Source organism: Mirounga angustirostris, unplaced genomic scaffold (genome assembly GCF_029215605.1).
Source record: "Mirounga angustirostris isolate CCGP_5_RB_7025 unplaced genomic scaffold, mMirAng1.0.hap1 SCAF_14, whole genome shotgun sequence".
Classification (NCBI taxonomy): domain Eukaryota; kingdom Metazoa; phylum Chordata; class Mammalia; order Carnivora; family Phocidae; genus Mirounga; species Mirounga angustirostris.
In genome coordinates, this window is record NW_026991722.1 from 13,996,819 (window position 1) to 14,017,538 (window position 20,720).

The following is a 20,720-nucleotide window of genomic DNA, read 5'->3' on the forward strand; positions in this document are numbered from 1 at the left end:
GGGAGAGGGAGAAACTTTAGCAGACCCCATGCTCAGCACGGAGCCCCACGCAGTGCTCCATCTCACAACCCTGAGATCAGGACCCTGAGATCACGACCTAAGTCGGACACTTATTTGACTGTGCCACCCAGGCACCCCTCAACTGATATTTGTATTTTAAATATAAAACTGTATTTTTAGACCAAGATAAATGTTTTTCATCATAAGACCATGGGGGGAGGGGGGCATAGTTATAAGCCATAAAAAAATTAACCAAATTAACCAAACCTAGTTTTTAACCTAAAAATACTAAACAAAATGAAAATTACACAAATCCTAAAGTTTTTTCAATGAAGTTTTTTAAAAAAACAAGCATACATTCTGAAGATCACCAACTTTCCTTTTGACAAATAGAAAGCATAATTTTAATTTTTGACAGATAGAAGCTCTGTTTTCCCTATTAATAGCCCTATCTTGCTTCCTCTCAGCCAAAATACCACAACGGCTTGAAACATCACACTGCATTTTTACAAGTACCCAAATGGAATCACTTTATTTAGTGGAGAGCCAGATAATGGCAAGCACACTACCAGATGTTTTAAATATGGCAAAATATAAAATAAATATTATCTTTTCTTTACCCTCACTTCCTTTTCCTCACTCACAATAAAGAGTCTAAATAGGGCCAGATAATAAAGTTACTATTTATTCGAAATTCCACTTTCTCCACAAGGGCCATTTCATTATCATAATCAACAATAATTTTTCTATATCTGAATGCTTACCCTACTATCTGTATCACAGAAGACTATTCTATAGTTCTTCAAAGTGTTGGTCTTGTCTCTTCACCAAGAACATAAACTCAAGGACCTGCATTAAACATCTTTTGGATTCCTACAATCCTGATTACACAACTTAATATATTGATCAACATAAAATATTGAATATCAACTATATTCAAGTCACTATGCTAGCCAGTGACAATATCTGATTAAATTTTTATCAGAATTAATAATAATCTTGAAACTACTAAACAGATATAGGCAAGAAAAATGACAGTTATGCAACAGATAAATTTGGGGATTATAGGGTCCAGGCAATAGTAGAAAGTCTCATTCAGCTAAAAGCAGTGAACCCAAAAATTTCAGAAATATTTTATTGATATCTTCTCTCTCAGAAGCCAGAGGAAGCACTAAACCCAATTTCAACCTAACAAGGGAGGAACAACTCTGTAAAGTGGAAGAGATGGGAATGCTGGAAGATTGTAAATCTTGACATTGGTGATAGTCTTAGCATTGGTGATACTGAAAAAAGAACACTGAGTACAATGAGATATGTACTCTTTGTGAGTTCTGAGAAAAGACAGGTAGGATCATGAAACAGAGAATTTTAAAAAGAAGGAAAGTGACTCATGAAGGTTGTAGGCTCACAAGTGAAATTATCACATTCATTCATAAATGACTGCCTCCTGACAAGCTACCTTATAAAAACTTGAAGACATGGTAAATACAGAATAAAAGAAATCCATCACTGAAAGGCATTAAGTTACTTGTCTTTCCCATTTGATCACCTACTGTCTGTACTATAAGAAAAAATTGGGCTCATCTATGAAACTACTTAAGACTTAAGTGGAACCAGCATTACTCTGGCAAAGATTGCACAATCTGTTCAGTGTTAATCAATGACATTGCCACAATTTTTATCTTGCAATCTAACTGAAAAGCAAAACAATTACTAAATGGAAGTTTATTCTGACCCAATTGGCAAAAATACAGAGAAAAAAATGTATATATATAGTGTATGTCTAAAAGATATAATTAGTTCACCAAGTAGATCTAGGAGAAATCTTGCAACGATGCTACAATTTATCGAACACTGAAACGCCCTTAGAGCATTTGCTAGAAGTAAATCTTCTAGTTTACAGAAATCTTTGGGGCACCGGGTGGCTCAGTTGGTTGATGGACCAACTCTTGATTTCGGCTTACATCTTGATCTCGAACCCCACCTTCAGGCTCCCTGCTCAACTCTGCGAGGAGTCTGCTTGAGATTCTCTCTCCCTCTGCCTCCCCTCCCCCATCCCGCTCGCACGTGCTCTCTCTAAATAAACCTAAACAAAATCTTAAAAAAAAAATTCTTCTACTGAAAACATCAAGCTTATAAAGCTGTAATTCTTTTACCATTTGCATGTTTTATAAATATGGATTACTCTTCCAGTCAAGAAAAAAAGGTTAAATACAGTATGAAGACTTCTTAAAGTATTTTAATAGCACTACCATACTATTTACCTAGGTCAACGAACTTTTAGGTAAATAATTCAGTAAATCTTGCAAAATTAAATTGTTTTTAGACATCAATCAAAGAGAGAAACTACTTATCATTACATATTTATTATTTTGAAGTATTACGAATTTTCAGATCAGACACATATCAAAATATACACAAAAAGAAATAAAAATAACTTAATGTTTAGATAATCCATACTATCAATCTTTATACTGTTCATAATTAACCATGAAGCTCTTATTGAGTATTATAAAATCATAACCCAATTAGCAACAATCAAAACTCTAGACTTGAATTAAAAAGCAGGTTGTAGCTCAATCCTAGAGAAACACTTATCCTCTGAATTCCTAAAATATAATTTGTGCAACCAGGAGCTTAGTCAAAATCTTTAAAACATGGTACTAATAAACACAGTTTTACAGACTTATTTTAACATTTATCTATTTTCTAACTGGATTAAGACATTCACAGGCACTGATATTTTGAAATATACAATGCATTTGTATTTAAGCTGTACTAAAGTTTGTGCTATAAACGTGTGCACATTTAAAGAAAGAATATTTAAGAAATATTTCTTCTTTTTATAACTTTAATTAAAATACAGTCTTGCCATCACAAACCTAAAGGTAAAAGCTAAAACCCTAAGACTTCTAGAAGAATATATAGAAGAAAATTCCTGCAACCTTAAGATTGGCAAATACTTCTTATACAGGACACAAAGAACACGAATCATTAAAGAAAAAAACTGATTAACTGAACTTGAAGAAATGTAGAAAATAATACAGCAAACCATACTGGGAAAAACATTTGCAAAACACTATAAAGGACTTGCGTCCAGAATATATAAAACAGAATTTTAAAAATTGGTTAAAGACATTAACAGCCATTTCATGAAAGAAGATACACTAGTGGCAAAAAGCTCAGGAGAAGTTGTTCAGCATCACTCGTCCTCAGGAAAATGAAAATTAAAACCGCAATGAGATACCCCCAATCTCTCATAGGATGAGTTAAATAAAAAGCCCGAAAATACCAAGTGTTTAGGGGATGTGGAAGTCTTATACACTGGTGCTGGGAATTTTAAATGGTACAACCACTGTGGAAAACAGTTTGACGGTTTCTTATAAACTTAAGTATATAGTAACTATATGATCCAGCAATTATATTCCTGGGTATTACCCAAATGAAATGAAAACATATGTCCATGCAAAAAGAAGCCACACAGAAAAGAATATATGCTCCATGATTCTATTTGTATGAAATTTTAGAATAGGCAAAACTTATGTATAGAAGTGGTTCTTTTTTTTTTTTTTTAAAGATTTTATTTATTTATTTGACAGAAAGAGACACAGCGAGAGAGGGAACACAACCAGGGGGAGTGGGGGAGGGAGAAGCAGGCTGTTGAGCAGGGAGCCCGATGCGGGGCTCCGATCCCAGGACCCTGGGATCATGACCCAAGATGAAGGCAGACACTTAACGACTGAGCCACCCAGGCGCCCCTAGAAGTGGTTCTTAACCTAGACAATGTTGGAGACATTTTTGGTTGTCACAACTTGAGAGATGGGGTAGGAATGTTTGCTACCAGCAGCTAGTGGATAGAGAGGCCAGAGATGCTGTTAAACATTCTAGAATGGACTGGGCAGTACCACAACAACGAATTATCAGGCCCAGGGGCGCCTGGGTGGCTCAGTCGTTAAGCGTCTGCCTTCGGCTCAGGTCATGATCCCAGGGTCCTGGGATTGAGTCCCACATCGGGCTCCCTGCTCAGCGGGAAGCCTGCTTCTCCCTCTCCCACTCCCCCTGCTTGTGTTCCTGCTCTCGCTGTCTCTCTGTCAAATAAATAAATAAAATCTTTAAAAAAAAAAAAAAAAAAGAATTGTTTAAAAAAAAAAAAAAAAAAGAATTATCAGGCCCAAAATTTTGATAGTGTCCAGGATGCAAAATTCTGTTGTATAGTGATCAGTGGAGGTCTAAAGGTGGGGCTGGGGATATAATGCAAAGAAAAATGAAATTCTGGGGACAATAAAAATGTTCTATATTTTAACTGCAGTAGTGATTAGTTTTTCAAAACTCATCAAAACTGTACATGTTAAAATAGGTGCCTTTTATGTATGCAATCTTACATCAAAGTTGATGGTAAAAATTATAGTGCCTGACAATATAAAGCTATATAAAATATAAAGTTATATAAAATAGTGTAATTGAATTTTGCTTTTTAAAATATATGCATGGAAAAGACAGGTTAGGCAAATAGTATCGGTGAGATTACAGATAACTTACTTTTTTTCCTCTTTTGCTCATTTCCTTTGTATTAACTTGAAAATGCTACTTAGAGTCTAAATTATAAATATAAGTATCTTTTTTTAAAAGATTTATTTATTTGAGAGAGAATGAAATTTTAGAGTTTTAAATTTTATTAGAATTTAGAACTTTAAATAAATTTTACAAGATTTATTTATTTGAGAGAGAGAGAGAGAGAATGCACACACACGTGTGCAGGGGAAGGGGGGAGAGAGAGAGGGAGAGAGAATCCTAAGCAGACTCCCCGCTGAGCAGGTAGCCCTATGCAGGGCTGGATTTCACCACCAGCAATCACCCCCCAACCACAGCCTAAACCAAGAGTCTGATGCCCAACCGACCCACCCAGGCGCCCCATAACTATTTCTAGATACAAAAAGTTTTAATGAGAAATTTTCAGTATGAACAGTGATATCAAACTGTAATAAGGTGGTGAAGAAATTCTTTCAAATACAATAAAGTCATGAAGTAAGGAATAACCTATTTCATTATATTAATATGGGAGAAAAACATAGCAGATGCAATTAAATTATGTTCAACAACTGGCCAGGGTCTGTACAAAGTGTGAGGAATAGGAAGATGTACCTCAAGAAGTGACTATCTAATGGAGAAAAATGATATTGTCAACAAATCAAATACAAAACAATTAGCGACTATAGTTTACACATGAAAGCACAATGAAACAAGCAACTAAGGGAAGAAAGAAAGAAAAAAGAAAGAAAGAAAGAAAGAAGCAACTAATTAAACATGGGGAGTGTGGGAAGCATTGACAAAGGTGACATTTAGGCTGTCCAGCAATGAGAAAATCTCTTCCTGAAAAGATGATTATCTACATACTGAGTAAGAAAGTTATACCTACTGAGAAAATTCTGTATCAAAGAGGAAATCTGCCTAGGATTTACCTGGATAGAAAATGTACTCTTTGCACTTGCACTACATCTAGATTTGGCAATAGAAGTCTCTGACACCATTCAAAAGTACAAAGACAAAATAATCAATTAGACTACAATTGAAAAATTGTACATTTAACATTTGTTAGTAAATTCCAGTTGGGCTCATCTGATACACTAAACCTCGTACTATTCGTAAGGGAAAATCCAAGATGCCTCCCAAAAGAGGATACGGGAATCCAGAACACATCCTTGATAGTATGTTTTCAAGCCAAAAGAAGCACTTATAAATATATGATGGATGGGGTAAACGATTACTCTGTACTGCTAAGAATGATTATAACACGGTAAAAAAGTAAATTCCTAACTTATGTAGAGAAAAAAAGCCTGTGAGATAGTGGGATCACAAGACAGACGACAGGCAAAACTTGTCCACCCTGCTCCTTAGATTTTGTCATTTTGGAAACTTCTTGCAATTAAGGCATCGGAATGGAATTAAATTGACTTTACTTAAACACAACACATTTTGGCCAGCAGAAAACCGAATTTTTGAGTGAGAAAGTCATTCCAAAGAAAAAGGACTTTAGGGGATCTGACTGTGCGGAGAGAACATTTTCTATTCTTTTCTCCCTCTTGACTTTGAGTCAAGAAATTACTGCAAGCAATTTAAGAAACACTATTTCCTGGTAGAGGCTATCCAGGAGATTGGAGGAAAAAGAAAAACGATTAAGCGATAAGCCAGTTTGCAAGGAGCCTTCTACAGTCCGCGAACTGGAAACTGGATATTTTTTAGATACCGAAGCCAACAGAGGAACCAGGAGCAAGTCGACGGCCAGCTAAAGGTTGCAGACACACACACAGAACAGTCGCTGCCAGATCCCTTTGCTTCCACCGCAAAAGACTCACCCCCCCAACTCTCTCTCTCTCTCAAATGTTTCTAATACTCACTACCTGCCCAGAAATACCCCCTCCCCGACAATCCCAACCACCCTGCGGGAGTGACAGGCTGCGTTCACTTACTGAGCTGTCCCCCGCCAGACGTCGTACTCGGTTCCCGACCTCCTGCGCCTCCAACGCCAGCTGCTCCAGGAATCCCCGGCGCCCCCATCCCCGGCGGGGTCCCACTCTGCCTTTCGAAGTTGCCTGGATTGGAGAAGTAGTCGCGCAGCCGAGGCAGTTCGCGGCCGCTCTCTAACAGCTCGGTGTGCAGCTCCAGGGCGGTCAGCAAGTACTGATCGCGCAACAGCTGAGCCGCGATCGCATCAATTGACAATCGGGCAGGGGTCTCCCCACAGCCCCCCAGTGCCACCGCAGCCGCCGACGCCTCCCCAGGGAGCCCTGGCCGCGCACTGCTCCCTAAGGCCACGGGATCTTGGGGCGATAGCGAGTCCGCAGAGCCAGGATCTAGGCCGCTCCCGGTACCCAGTCGAAGTCCTGCCCGCCGCTCCTCAGTCGCCGCTACTTCGTCGTCGTCCTCGTCCGAATCGCTGAGAAATGGATTCACACCGCCGCCGCCACTGCCACTACCTCCAGGCGCCATCGCCGCCATCTTATCCTGTCAGGACTGTGGGCGCCTCCCTGACTAGCTCTGACAGGCCGCAGCCTGGATTCCCCCTCAGCCTCAGCGGGCACTGCGCACCTCCAGAACCCTGGCCTGGTCACGTCTCACCTCCCCACCCAGAGACCGGGAGTAGGCTCGGAGACAGAATGTCCGGACGCAACAGCACCCGCTACCTCAGCCACTGCTGCACCAGCAGCGGGGCTTCGCAGGCGTCTTCCTGGTCTCAATCTCGCGAGAAAGCGTGCGAGTCCTGCCCCTCTCTCCGCCCCAGCCCCGCCCCAGCCCCGCCCCAGCCCCGCCCCAGCCCCGCCCCAGCCCCGCCCGTTCTCAACACCAGAGAGCGAATATTGAAAGCCCCGCTCCCCGCTCAAAGGAAAAACCCCGCCCCCACTCCTGTTTGATTGGCCAGAGGAGGAGGGAGGGGCTGGAGTTACAGAGGACTGGCTCTAGAATTATCGCGAGAGCAGTCACCCGGCAGGTAGGTTTCGGGGGCGTTCCGCCGTTGAGAGGCAGTTATGACGGTGGCTCGGGAACGTTCTCTTGGCTCTCCTTTCAGGGGTCAGAGGGGAGCTCTGCCGGAGAGCTGCAGCCTGCCTTTGCGCTGAGGAGGCCTCATTCCCGAGATAACGCCTGACCCGGAAAAGCCCCAGGTAAAGCCCGGGGACCAGAGCGCAGAGGTGCGGTGGCACCGAAACTGGCCTCACGCCCGCGGGCGCGCTGCTTCCTTAGCACTTTTCACTTTTTCTCGTTGTTTGCTGCCAGTTGGTGATACTGTCTTCGCCCGTGTAGCAGGTGCCCAGGGCAGTAGTTAGAATTTGACTTCCTTTTTCTTCCCTTCCCAGCCAAGTGCCTGCTCGCTCCGGAGGCCTGGCGACAACACCGTCTGCTTGAACTTCTGGAAGACCGCCTTCTAGCCACCGAGTTAGTGCTATAATAGGGCGGGGTGTGCTGGGGCGTGGGAGGTGGAGGAAGTAACCAGACAGAACTCGTGAGTTTTGGATGTCGTTGGATTTGCGGCTAGATACCCTGAATGAGCACTTAGGATTTAAAACACAGTTTGCACAGCAGGGACCCTTCAGAATGTCAAATGCAGCCTCATCAGTAGAGAGAGAATGCAAACTTAAGCCTAGAAACATTCAACGACTTGGTCAAGTCAACTCCATTAATAAGTATTCAAAGGAACTTTAAAGTCAGTTTTCTTAGGTGCAAAGCCATTCTTCTCCCACTAGCCTTCCAGTCTTTCTGACTTGGCCATTTAGGCTGGAATCAAGATACTGACTGTGGAACATATTTATTTTAAAGCTTGGATGCTTTGCACAGTTTTAATTTCCTTTATCAAATGTTAGCACATAGAGTAACTATACTAAATTTGGAAGTTCCACCTTTATCTTTTTTGTCATTCCTTGATTACAGTCCAAGGTGGTAAAGAGGATGTTAGTTTCTAGTCAACAAACAGTATTGGGATGCTATTTCTAAGACCTATTTTCTTCACACATAAATTGCTGCTTTTGCAAGGTTTTAAATTTCCTTTCTTTCTCTGTAGCTCCCTGTAAACACCAAAATAAATAGGTAGTAGTAATTTTGTTATCAGGTGAGTTACATATTACACTGAAGTAGTAAAGTATCTCCTTTAGCTCTGTGGAAAAATAAAAATAGATCATTCTTATATAACCATAGGTCAGGTTATTGGCTTACACGTAAAAGTATGCCAATAGTTAAGTGTAGACTTTAATTTCAGTTTACCCAGGCTCAGGAAACTAAAATTTTCATTTCAGTGAGGCTTTGGGTTTTTTCTTCTGTTTTTGCTGGAAAGTTTTTTTTTTTACAATGTAGTACTAAGAATTCAAAATATTTTTTTATAGAATATTAGCTCCTAATGTTCGAATTCTAAATATTTTTCTGTGATGTATATATATTGAAGAAAAACATGAAAAAAATCCCCGATCTTAGGAAAATAGTATCAAAATAGCCAATGCTGTATCTGTTACTATTTATTAGCAAAAAGGATTGCTAATACTTACTGTAGTTTAGTTTGCCAGAGAGATTGAAAATGGAATCAATTTTTGGAATGGAGAAATGGGAGGGATTAGTGAATGGCATGGAAAGGGCATGATTGGAAATGGGTTATATATATACAATATTTCCATCTCTGTAATGGAACTTTTAGAAATCTCCTGCACTTAGGGTCCCTGAAGATTGTCCTTGTCTGGTAGAAGTGCCTAGAGTTCATATTCCAATTCTACCAATTATTTGCAGTAACACCTTAAGTTATTTAACTTCTCTTAGTCTCACTTAACATTTATCTGTCAAGGGGATTAATGAAAGTACACAGAGTTAGGAATGTGCTTGTCACAATGCCTGGTACCTAGTACATCATAAATGTTATTATAGTCAGTTATAGATAGTGCAATATTAGTATATATTGAAAGTATTTGAGATGTTTTTAAAAATAAAACAAGACAAATATCAACTATCCAACAGCTAAAGCTGGAAAAAGCAATTAAGTCAGTAGGGTACAAAGGGAGTATCTTTAATTTAGGGTCTGATTTCTAAAATGTAAGTTGAAAATAGATTTAGGGGTGCCTGGGTGGCTCAGTCGTTAAGCGTCTGCCTTCGGCTCAGGTCATGATCCCAGGGTCCTGGGATCGAGCCCCGCATCGGGCTCCCTGCTCGGCAAGAAGCCTGCTTCTCCCTCTCCTGCTCCCCCTGCTTGTGTTCCCTCTCTCGCTGTCTCTCTCTCTCTGTCAAATAAATAAATAAAATCTTAAAAAAAAAAAAGAAAATAGATTTAAAATATATTTTCTCAGAGAGTTGTAAGAAGTTAGACGTAGAAGTGCTTCCATGATTGACTTCCTATATAAATCTTTAGTTTCCTGATTCTACTTCGTATCCTGTAATCATGGACTTATTTATATGACCTTCCAAGCCCATGACAAATCAACTGGCCAATTTTCTCAGTAAGTACTTTTCTTTTCCACGGTACATTGAGGTTTACTTATCAATAAAAGTGCTTAAGAAGTAGCACATACTAGAATATTAATAATTGCTAATCTCTACTTATAATAATTATTAATATGGTTGGGAAATTTTCTACTTAGCAAAATTTGCATTAATGTAGGTCTTTGCAGCTAAAGTTTGGATAATGAGGATAGTCATTGAACTTTGTATCTTAGCAATGAAACGTTAAAGATTGCTTTTTCTTTTAAATACTTCAAATTTTAGGGCTTAAAAACTAATTTTTGGCTTTAATAGTCTTAAAATAACCACAGGTAACATTTTAAATGCAAATTTTTGGTTGATGTGAAATTTTAGAAATAATCTAATTTTTAAATTGTTTTTCAATACATGTAAACATTCCACAGGTATAAGCTAAATAACTTATTGGTACATGGATATGTGTCTTTTAAGATTTTTAGTAGTTATTCATTTATTTTGAGAGGTTTCCAAACGATTCAACCATGACAAAATTTTCTTCAGTAAATCTGAATAAAATGTGATTCTCTTTAAAGAGAAATGTTAGGTAATAATATTGCTTAATATACATGTGCTTGGCGATAATAAAATAGGTAGTATGTGAAGGACGATATTTTGGAATCACTGCAATTTTATGTATAGTAAATGACTCAAGCATATAAGTTTGGTTTTTGTTTTGTTTTTTAAGTATCCTGAATCTTCACAGTTCAAGTGTTTGTTCTGGAGGAATAAAAAGAGAAGCAAGGCAGCCTCTAGTGGCTATAGTGCATATTACGTGTACCTTTGAGAGAATAATCCTAAATAATTTCTTCAGCACACATTTGAGTCCTTACTAAGCGCGTAGGACTGTGATGAGTGCTGGAGGAACTCTGTCTTGCTGTCATGGAATTACAATTAAGTGACAGAGACAGACATTAATCCAAATGGTAAAAACAGAGGTATGTACTTATAAACTTGAAGTAAAGGTTTTGGTTTTTGGTTTGGACTGCATAGTCCCTGAGGAAGTGACGCTTGAAAGTGCAAGGAGAAGTCATGAGACAATGGAGTGAGAGAGGATGGAGGGTGGGTTGGAAGTGCATTTATGCAGAGGTCTTAATAACAGTAGGAAGCATGGGCTACGTACATAAAAAAGACCCAGTGTGGTGAGATGCCATAAAGCAAGGGGGAATGCCATGAGACAAGGCTAGAAAGGGAGGCAGAGACCAGTTCATGTAACACCTTGTGTGTTGTATTAAGGATTCTAGTTTTGATTATGATGGAGAGACACTGAAGGGTTTTACCCAAACGGTGAGATGTTCCTATTTGCATTTTGAAAAAAGCAAAATAAAAAAATAATACGTGGCTATACAGCTGAAGAATGGGGTATAAAGAATGACTGCTAGTTTTCTGATTGGTACACCTGAGTGGAAGGTGGTGCCATCTCCTGAGATTGTAAACACTAGGGAGTTAGGAGGCTTACTACCTAAACAAGGTTCATGGGGGAATATCATGAGTTTGGTTTTAAACATACTCAGTTTGTGTCTCAGGTGGATCTGTTAAGGTTGGAATTACATATATGGATTTGGAGCTGTTTGTTAAGACTTTCACATATAGGTGTTAGCTGACACCAAGGGTATGGTCCAAAAAGCCTAGATGGGAAGGGGGAGTGGGGGGGGGTACTGGCTGGCTCAGTTGGTGGAGCATGCAACTCTTGATCTTGGGGTTGTGAGTTTGAGCCCCATGTTGGGTGTTGAGATTATTTAAAAATAAAATCTTAAAAAAAAAAGTCTAGACAGAAAGTACAAGAGTGAGAATAAAAGAAGCCTTAGGACCAACTTTTGAGTAACTCCAAAATTCAATGACCAAATAGAGACCTTTCTATATTGGGCAGAGAAGTAGGAGGAAAACTGGAGCAATGTTCACAAAAGCTAAGAAATGACAGCTATTTAAGAAAGAAGTCATGGTTAAGGAAGACAAATTGAATGGAAGATAGAAGACTAAAATAAAGCCACTGGATTTTGCAATATTGGCTACATTACATTAGTGAAAGCTTTTTCTCTGATGTAATGGAAAACAAAGGCTCAAGTTGTTTGAGATTTACAGGATCAGGAAAAAAGAGATCATATTATTTTCAAAAAGTTTGGCTGTGTTGGGGAGAAAAGGGCAGCCAATGCCTTTAAATACGTTCTTTATTAATCCTTTATTTGTGAGATATATCCTTGGCACAGGTGTGACTTAACTCATTTTCAGTACTGTATAATGTTTCATCGAACAAAAACTATCTGTTCCTATTGTTAAATACTGTTTCCAATTTTTATGATACAAAGAGTAACAGACAAGAATTGCATTTAAAGTTTTTTGCCTGTATTTGTATTTGATATGGAATTTACCTTAATACAGTCAAAAATGGTAGCTATACTAGTGCTTTTGTCAGTTGGTTAAAAACTTCAAACTAGGGCGCCTGGGTGGCTCAGTTGGTTAAGCGACTGCCTTCGGCTCAGGTCATGATCCTGGAGTCCCGGGATCGAGTCCCACGTCAGGCTCCCTGCTCAGCAGGGAGTCTGCTTCTCTCTCTGACCCTCCCCCCTCTCATGCTCAAATAAATAAAAATAAAATCTTTAAAAAAAAAAAACTTCAAACTAGAGGGGCGCCTGGGTGGCTCAGTCATTAAGCGTCTGCCTTTGGCTCAGGTCATGATCCCAGGATCCTGGAATCGAGCCCCGCATCGGGCTCCCTCTCCCACTCCCCCGCCCCCCCCCGCTTGTGTTCCCTCTCTCACTGTGTCTGTCTCTTTCAAATAAATAAAATCTTTAAAAAAAAAAAAATTCAACCTAGATCTCTGTCTCACACCACGTACAAATAAATTGTAGATAATGACCTGTGAAAAGTAAGAATCTAAAACTTAGAATTTAGTTCTAATTTATTTATTTATTTATTTATTTATTTTTTAAAGATTTTATTTATTTATTCATGAGAGACAGAGAGAGAGAGAGAGAGAGGCAGAGGGAGAAGCAGGCTCCCAAGGAGCAGGGAGCCCGATGTGGGACCCGATCCCAGGACCCTGGGATCATGACCTGAGCCGAAGGCAGACGCCCAACCATCTGAGCCACCCAGGCGCCCGAATTTAGTTCTAATTTAAAACTATTTTTATGTGACATAAAAACGAGGAACGTTTTCTTATGGAAAACACGAAAAAACTTCATAAGGATAAATTTGGTAAATTACACTGTATTAAAGTTATAAAAGTTCTATTTAAAAAAAAAGCACCATAAACAAATTTGTTTGCTTTATTTGGATGTATGGTGCAAATAAATATATATGTCTATTTATATCTATAGAGAGAGAGATACGCAGATACACATGCATATAATATAATGTACAAGTCAAAGAAAAAAGGCCAACAAGTGTAATACTATTTGATCAAAGGATATGGACACACAGTTGAAAGGATAGGAAACCCAACTGGCCAGTAAAAACATGAAACGATGTTCACCCTCACTAGTAATCAGGCAAATAGATACTCAAACAACAGGATGCCATTTCATCCTGTGTAGGTTGGCATAAGGTAAATATGATAATACCAGTCAATTGTGGGGATTTAGAGAAAATAGGAATTCTCATACACTGCTGGTATGCATCTAAATTGTTATTGACACTTTGCTACTGTCTTGTAAAGTTGAGAATATAGGTTTATTCCAGCAATTCCACTTAATAGAGATAATTTTCAAACTTACTGGTATGTAAAATAGTTTGAAATACATTTTTTTCACTACCACGTGCTATGTTCATACAATGCATATGCATGCATGTGCACACAGAGAAAAATTAAAATACTTTTTCAAAACAATAATTTACCTTCCTACTTCTGAGGTACTTTATTGTGATGTATTCTCTATCCTATCCTATTCTATTCTATTTCTTTTTTTTTTAAAGAAGCTAATTGCAGTCCACCAAATTAATTTTGTGATGGATCATCCTTCTGTTGTAATTCTGAAAATCTCCCAATTGACCATGAGAGATAGGCTAAATTGCAGCATTCTTTGTAGTAATGACAGTTAGGGACAATGTCTATCAAGATAATTTTCAAATAAATTGTAGTATAGTCATATAATAGAATATATGTCTAAATCTTTAAAATAATTTATAAGTTTTTGATAGTGCTGGCTAGAATGGGTTCATAAAAGGAACAATGGCTTTGCATGTATACTGATAAAAATTATTTTCTAAGTAGGATGGGGAAAGCATGAGTGCAAATATTGGTGATTATATTGTTAATCTAATCTTGTAGAATGACAGCTTTTAATCCCATAATTGACTGAGTTTAAAATGTATACCCTCCCTATAAAAGAATTCAAATAATCTATGTAGGTACTTTGTGCTCTCAGAAGATAGAGTATAACTCAGTATAACTCCTTACCCTTCCAAAGAGTACAATATGCAATCATTAAATTTATAGTGGAGAAACCTGACAAACACTACCTTGTCCAGATGATCAAGTTTAATATCACTTGTGATAAGCCATATTGATGGCATACACCCTTGGTAAGATGTGATAAAAGTGGCACCTTACACATGTAGTTTTCCTCCCTCTTCCTCTCCTCTTCCATAACTCCATCCTAATCATGAGAAAAACAAATTCCTATAGGAGTCTCCTAAAATATACCTGACTAGTACTCTTCGGAACTCGCAAAGTCATCAAAACAAGCAAACTCTGAGAAATTGTCACAGCCAAGAGATGCCTAAGGAGACGTCATAAGTAACTGTACTGTGGTATGCTGGAACAGATAAAGAACATTAGATATGAAGAAAAAAATTGCATTATTCTCAAGTGTATAGCTGGGTACGAGTCATCTAAATAACTAACAACCTCTGTTGGTCTACTATCCATGAGGAAATCTGAAAATTAATTCTTTTATGGCATTTGTAAAGTCACATATAGTTTTCACTTGAAAGTGACATACATTATGATGAAAAAAATATACATCGCAAAATAATAAGTATAAAGAAACAAATGAATTAGTGTTAATAACCTGGCTTAATAGTTTACCTGGTAATACTCTGTTGTGTGCAGGTCTCAGCTACTTCCTTACAGTTTTAACTGGCAATATTTACTCTTCACATGGCAGGTAAACAGAGCCTAAGAGAACTGCGAAACACCATCTTTAAATAATAAGCTCTTTAGTATGGTTTATGCTGATGTAAACACTTAAAGTCTTTGAGCTTAATAAATAACCTTTATTTACAAGAACACAGGTTATATGAAATCAGAGCTGTCCACAAAAATTTGTGGTTGTTATAACTATGACGCTAGTCAGTGTTATCTTTTGAGTACAGACTCAGGCTTCAAATTAATTTTTTTCCTACTCTATTTTTAGATCCATAGAAAAGTTTCAAAAATAGTACAGAGAGTTATCGTACACCCTTCACACTGCACCTAATGTAAACATCTTATAAAACCACAGTATAGTTATCAAAACCAGGACATTAGCATTTGTAAAAAACTATTAACTAATCTACAGTTCTTAGTTGAAATTCACCAGTTTTTCCACTATTGTCTATTTTCTTTTTTTTTTTTTTTAAGATTTTATTTATTTATTTGAAAGAGAGAGACACAGCGAGAGAGGGAACACAAGCAGGGGGAGAGGGAGAGGGAGAAGCAGGCTCCCCGCGGAGCAGGGAGCCCAATGCAGGGCTCGATCCCAGGACCCTGGGATCATGACCTGAGCCGAAGGCAGACGCTTAACCGACTGAGCCACCCAGGCACAGCTATTGTCTATTTTCTGACCCAGGATCCAGCCCAGGTTTCCTTACTGTATTTGGTTATGTCTCTTCAGCCTTCATTCTACCTACGACCGTTCCTCAGTCTTTCCTTGTATTTCATGACCATGATGCTTTTGAAGAGTACTGCTTCATTATTTTCCAGACTGTTCTAGATTTGAGTCTGTCTGATATACTCCCATGAATAGATCAAGGTTAGCATTTTTGGCAAGAACACCACATATTCTTTTGCCAAAAATATACCATGTCGTGTCTTTCTTAGTGCACCATATTAGGGTTACATGATGTTAATGTGTCTTATTACTGGTTATGTTAACTTTGACCAATTGGTAAGGTGGTGTCTGAGGGGTTTCTTCATTTTAAGTTAGTGTTTTTCCCTTTATAATTATATATATATTTGGGAGAGATTTCTTTGAGACTGCAAATATCCTGTTTGCCTCAAACTTTCACCCACTGAGTTTAGCATTTATCAATGCATCTTGGTGGTAATAAGTATTACTGTGGTGTTTGTCTAGTTGTAATTTTATATATTTTTCTCATTCCTTCTACATTTATTAATTGGAATTCTTCTGTAGAAGAGGTGTGAGATTCCAAGGTCATTAATCTCTTATTGCATTCTGGTGGAGATCCTTAAGTTATTACCTGATGAAGTAATTATCTCTAACGTGATTTTTGAGAAAAAACATCAGCTATATTCTCATTTGATTTTCCATCCTGGAATTCTTTTAGATACTCTCATGTCACCTTATCTTTCTTATATTGATATAAATTATTTAAAACTAAGGATCACTTGAAAATGGGTTAGAAAGTACATGAGTTTTAGGGTTAAGGCCTATGTATAAAATTCCTAAAGACCCATTAGAATAAAATATAATGACCAGTGAAATTTAGTATGATTTGTAGAGTGCAATATATAAGATCATTACTTTGAGGAAGGAAAGAATTTGTATTATATAGTTTAGTAGGGAAACCCATTTGTAGGTTGTTGAAGTGGTCCAGGTGAGGACTTGATGAACTTATGCGGTGGTTGTGAATGTGGAGAAGTGAGAAACCAAGCCCTTTTGAAAATAGAACCCAGAGGTGCCTGGGTGGCTCAGTCAGTTGAGCAACTAACTCTTGATTTCAGCTGGGGTCATGATCTCAGGGTTGTGGGATCCAGCCCCATGTAGGGCTCTGCGCTGGGTGTGGACCCTGCTTAAGAGTCTCTCTTTCCCTCACTGCCCCTCCCCTCCACTCTCTCAAGAAAGAAAGAAAGAAAGAAAAGAAAGAGAAAAAGAGAACCCAACTGGGCACTGAGAAATATTAAATAAATATATAGTGTTTGTATCATTAATATTTGGTGGTAATGAATATTACAAGTCTGTAATCAAGAAGTTATGAAATTGATTTGACTGGAACAGGAAAATACAGTATACCTTTTTTTTCTTATTGCTTTCTTGTAAAATAATGTAAACTCAACTGTTTAGAGTTTGATTTAAAAAATAAAAATAAAAATCGAGTGCTTTATAATCTAGAGTATTATTAGTGCTTTGCATTTGTATGGTGCCATGTCTTAAGTTACTTCCCACTAGACTCCTGCCATGGAATAAGGCTGATGGTATCTTTTTTTTATGGATAAGGAAACTAAGACAGGGAGTGACTTGACTGGGATCCTGCTGTTCTTACATAACAAGAGTGTGATTTTTTACTTTGACTCTTACAGCTCTAGAAAGGTCAAAATTCTCAAATAAAATTTTTGTTTGACTACTTCAGTAAGCTTTTGGGTAGTGGAAAATTTATATGTTCTTTTAACACATAGACTTTGATACTTTATTCAGAAAAGCTGTGTAATAGCAATGGGGAAAAAAAGAAAGAACATTAATTCCAGGGAGTTATTCGTAAATGCAAATTAAAGTGGGAAATGACATAGATGTTTGCTTATTTATAACCATGATAGGAAGTATTAATGTTTCCATGATAAAGCGAAGATCTTTAAATCAATGTGAGCTTGGGGTGCCTGGATGGCTCAGTTGGTTAAGCGTCTCTCTGCCTTCGGCTCAGGTCATGATCCCAGGGTTCTGGGATTGAGCCCCGCATCTAGCTCCCTATTCAGCGGCGAGCCTGCTTTTCCCTTTTCTTCTGCCCCTCCCCCCGGTTGCATTCTTTCTCTCTCTCTCTGTCAAATGAATAAATAAAATCTTTTAAAAAGAATAAACCAGTGTGAGCTTCTGTACATCCAAATATATCATATGTGCTTTAGCTCTGACTAGAGTTTAAGATCTAACTGAAATGAATTAAGTACTTGAAAAGCGACTTACTTTGAACAACTAAATATGATACCTGACAGATTGTGTCCTGGAATGGGAAATAGAAAAAAAAGGAAAATAATTGAATATAATATTATGAATAATTTTAAACCAATAAATTTAACAATTTGGATGAAATTGACAAATTTCTTTTTTTTTAAGATTTTATTTATTTGAGAGAGCGAGAATGAGAGAGAGAGAGAGCACATGAGAGGGGGAAGGGTCAGAGGGAGAAGCAGACTCCCTGCTGAGCAGGGAGCCCGATGTGGGACTCGATCCCGGGACTCCAGGATCATGACCTGAGCTGAAGGCAGTCGCTTAACCGACGGAGCCACCCAGGTGCCCTGAAATCGACAAATTTTTTTTTTTTTTTGATTTTTTTTGCGAGAGAGAGAATGAGAGAGAACACGAGAGGGAGGAGGGTCAGAGGGAGAAGCAGACTCCCTGCTGAGCGGGGACCCCAATGCGGGACTCGATCCCGGGACTCCAGAATCATGACCTGAGCCGAAGGCAGTCGCTTAACCAACTGAGCCACCCAGGTGCCCAATCGACAAATTTCTTAAAAGGTATAACTACCAAAGCTCACTCAACAGTTAGTAAATAATCTGAATATCCCTATATATATATGAAGAAATTGAATCTATAGTTAAAAACCTCTCACAAAGCCAGTAGTTTCACCAGTGAATTCTGTTACACAATGAAGGAAGAAATAATACAAATTCTACACAAACTCTTCCAAAAAAATAAAAGAGGTAGCAACACTTCCCAACTCAGTGTCTGATACCAAGACCAGAGAAGGACATTACAAGACAAGAAAATTAGAGTCTGATATCTTTTCATAAACATTGCTTTAAAATGCTAAATAATATTTTAGCAAATGAAATCTAACGGTCCATAGAAAGGATAACACTTAATGACCAAGTAGGGTTTATCCTGGGAATGCAAGCTTGGTTTAACATTTGTAATTCAATCAGTGTAATTCACTACATTAAGAGACTGAAATAGAAAAACCAAATGATCATGATCATCTCAATAGATCCAATGAAAAGCATTTGACAACATCCAGCATTCATTCATGATTTTAAACTACACATATAGGAGTGAAAGTGAACTTCTTTAACTTAATAAAGGAAATTTCCCCAAACTGGAAAACTGACAACTTTCACCCTAGGATTGGAAGGCAAGGATTTCTGTTGTTACCATTTCTGTTCAACATCATACTAGAGGTCCTAGACAGTACAGTAAGCATGAGACAAAAATAAAAGACATTTATAATGACAAGGAAGAAGTCCTTCATTCATAGGTGATATAATTATCTCTGTAGAAAATCAAAAGGTATCTACATAATAAAGCTACCATATAACAGTTTGTCAGTGTTGCAGAATACAAGGTGAATGTATAAAAATCCATGATTTAAGAACTAACAAGGGGAAATTGAAATACAAAATATCATTTACAATAATATAAAAATATATAAAATATGTAGGGGTGAATTACACAAGCATGAGGAAAGTTTTGAGGGTTATGGGTGTGTTCGTTATCTTGACTGTGTTTATTGTACATTTTAAATCTGTACAGTCTGTTTTAGACCAGTTATGCCTCAGTAGAGCTGTAAAAATGCTATAAAGAACATTATTGGGGCACTTCAAAAAAATTGTGGAGTACAGAATGGTAGATGAGTTAAAGTACCGACTTTGAATTTACTGAAGTTGACAGTTGGCTGTCGGTATATAAGAGAGTATCATTGTTCTCAGGAAATAAACACTGAAGTATTTAGGGGTTAAGGGCCATAGTGTATGTAACTTATCTTCAAATGGTTCTGAAACAATATTATGTGATTTTACACACATGCACACACACATGTATGTGTGTACACGCATGAGGGGTAAGATAGACAAAGCAGGGACAGGAGAGGAAAGAGAAAAAATGACAATGCCAACAGAAATGTTAGCATAGATATATGTGGCTAAAGGGTTTATGGGTTTTTGTACCATTATGCTTGCAACTTTTTGCTCAGTTTGAAATTATTTTCAAATAACAAGTATTAAAAATCTGTATTAAAGAAAGTGCTATCATTTACAAAAATTCCTTATGTAGGACACAAAATAGGTAACCAAAAGAAAAATTAATTGAACTTAACCAAAATTGAAAAGTACTGCTCTTTGAAAAACACTTAAAAATGAAAAGGGGGAAAAAAAGAGTATTAAAAAAAAATGTCCATTAAACACATGAGAAGTTGTTCAGCATCATTGATTATCAGGGGAATGTAAATTAAAACGTCAGTAGGTTACAAGTACACTCCCACATACAGAAAAGGCAAAATTAAACAGGCTACAGTACCAAATTTTGTTGGCAAATATATGGAGCAACTGGGGCTATCAGACATTTCTGGCCTGGAGGACATTATACTAGCTGAAATAAGCTAGTCAGAGAAAGACAAATATTGCATGATTCTTCTTACATGAGATTTCTAAGATTCAGGCTCATGGAAGCAGAGAGTAGAATGATGGTTGCCAGGGTCTGGGGGGAAGGAGAAATGGGATTTGTTGTTCAACAGCTATAAAATCTCAGTTACCCAAGATGAGTAAGTTCTAGACGTCTGTACAACATTGTGCCTATAGTTAGCAATACGGTATTGTACACTTGAAAATGTAAAGGGTAGGTCTCCCATGTTAAGTGTTCTTACCACAATTAAAA

The 20,720-nt window shown here is 37.9% G+C and overlaps 2 protein-coding genes across 15 annotated transcripts in view; one reads left to right on the plus strand and one right to left on the minus strand.

The window, feature by feature from the left end:
* Positions 1-7,239, minus strand: part of RELCH (RAB11 binding and LisH domain, coiled-coil and HEAT repeat containing) — a 108,028-nt gene extending 100,789 nt beyond the window's left edge. For all 5 annotated transcript variants that reach the window (XM_045886603.3, XM_045886602.3, XM_045886601.3 and 2 more), the window contains exon 1: positions 6,468-7,239. In XM_045886603.3, the coding sequence (XP_045742559.1) occupies positions 6,468-6,996 (529 nt within the window). In that variant the 5' untranslated portion in view covers positions 6,997-7,239. The remainder of the gene's footprint in view (positions 1-6,467) is intronic.
* Positions 7,240-7,470: 231 nt separating this feature from the next.
* The window catches only part of PIGN (phosphatidylinositol glycan anchor biosynthesis class N), a 110,075-nt gene continuing 96,825 nt past the window's right edge, over positions 7,471-20,720 (plus strand). For 5 of the 10 annotated variants that reach the window (XM_045886607.3, XM_045886606.3, XM_045886610.3 and 2 more), the window contains exons 1-2: positions 7,472-7,658; positions 7,851-7,929. The gene's annotated coding sequence lies outside the window, so the exon portion shown is untranslated. Of the gene's footprint in view, positions 7,659-7,850; positions 7,930-9,877; positions 9,966-20,720 lie in introns of all 10 variants that reach the window. The other 5 variants (XM_054510275.2, XM_045886608.3, XM_064578778.1 and 2 more) reach the window with 3 other exon arrangements.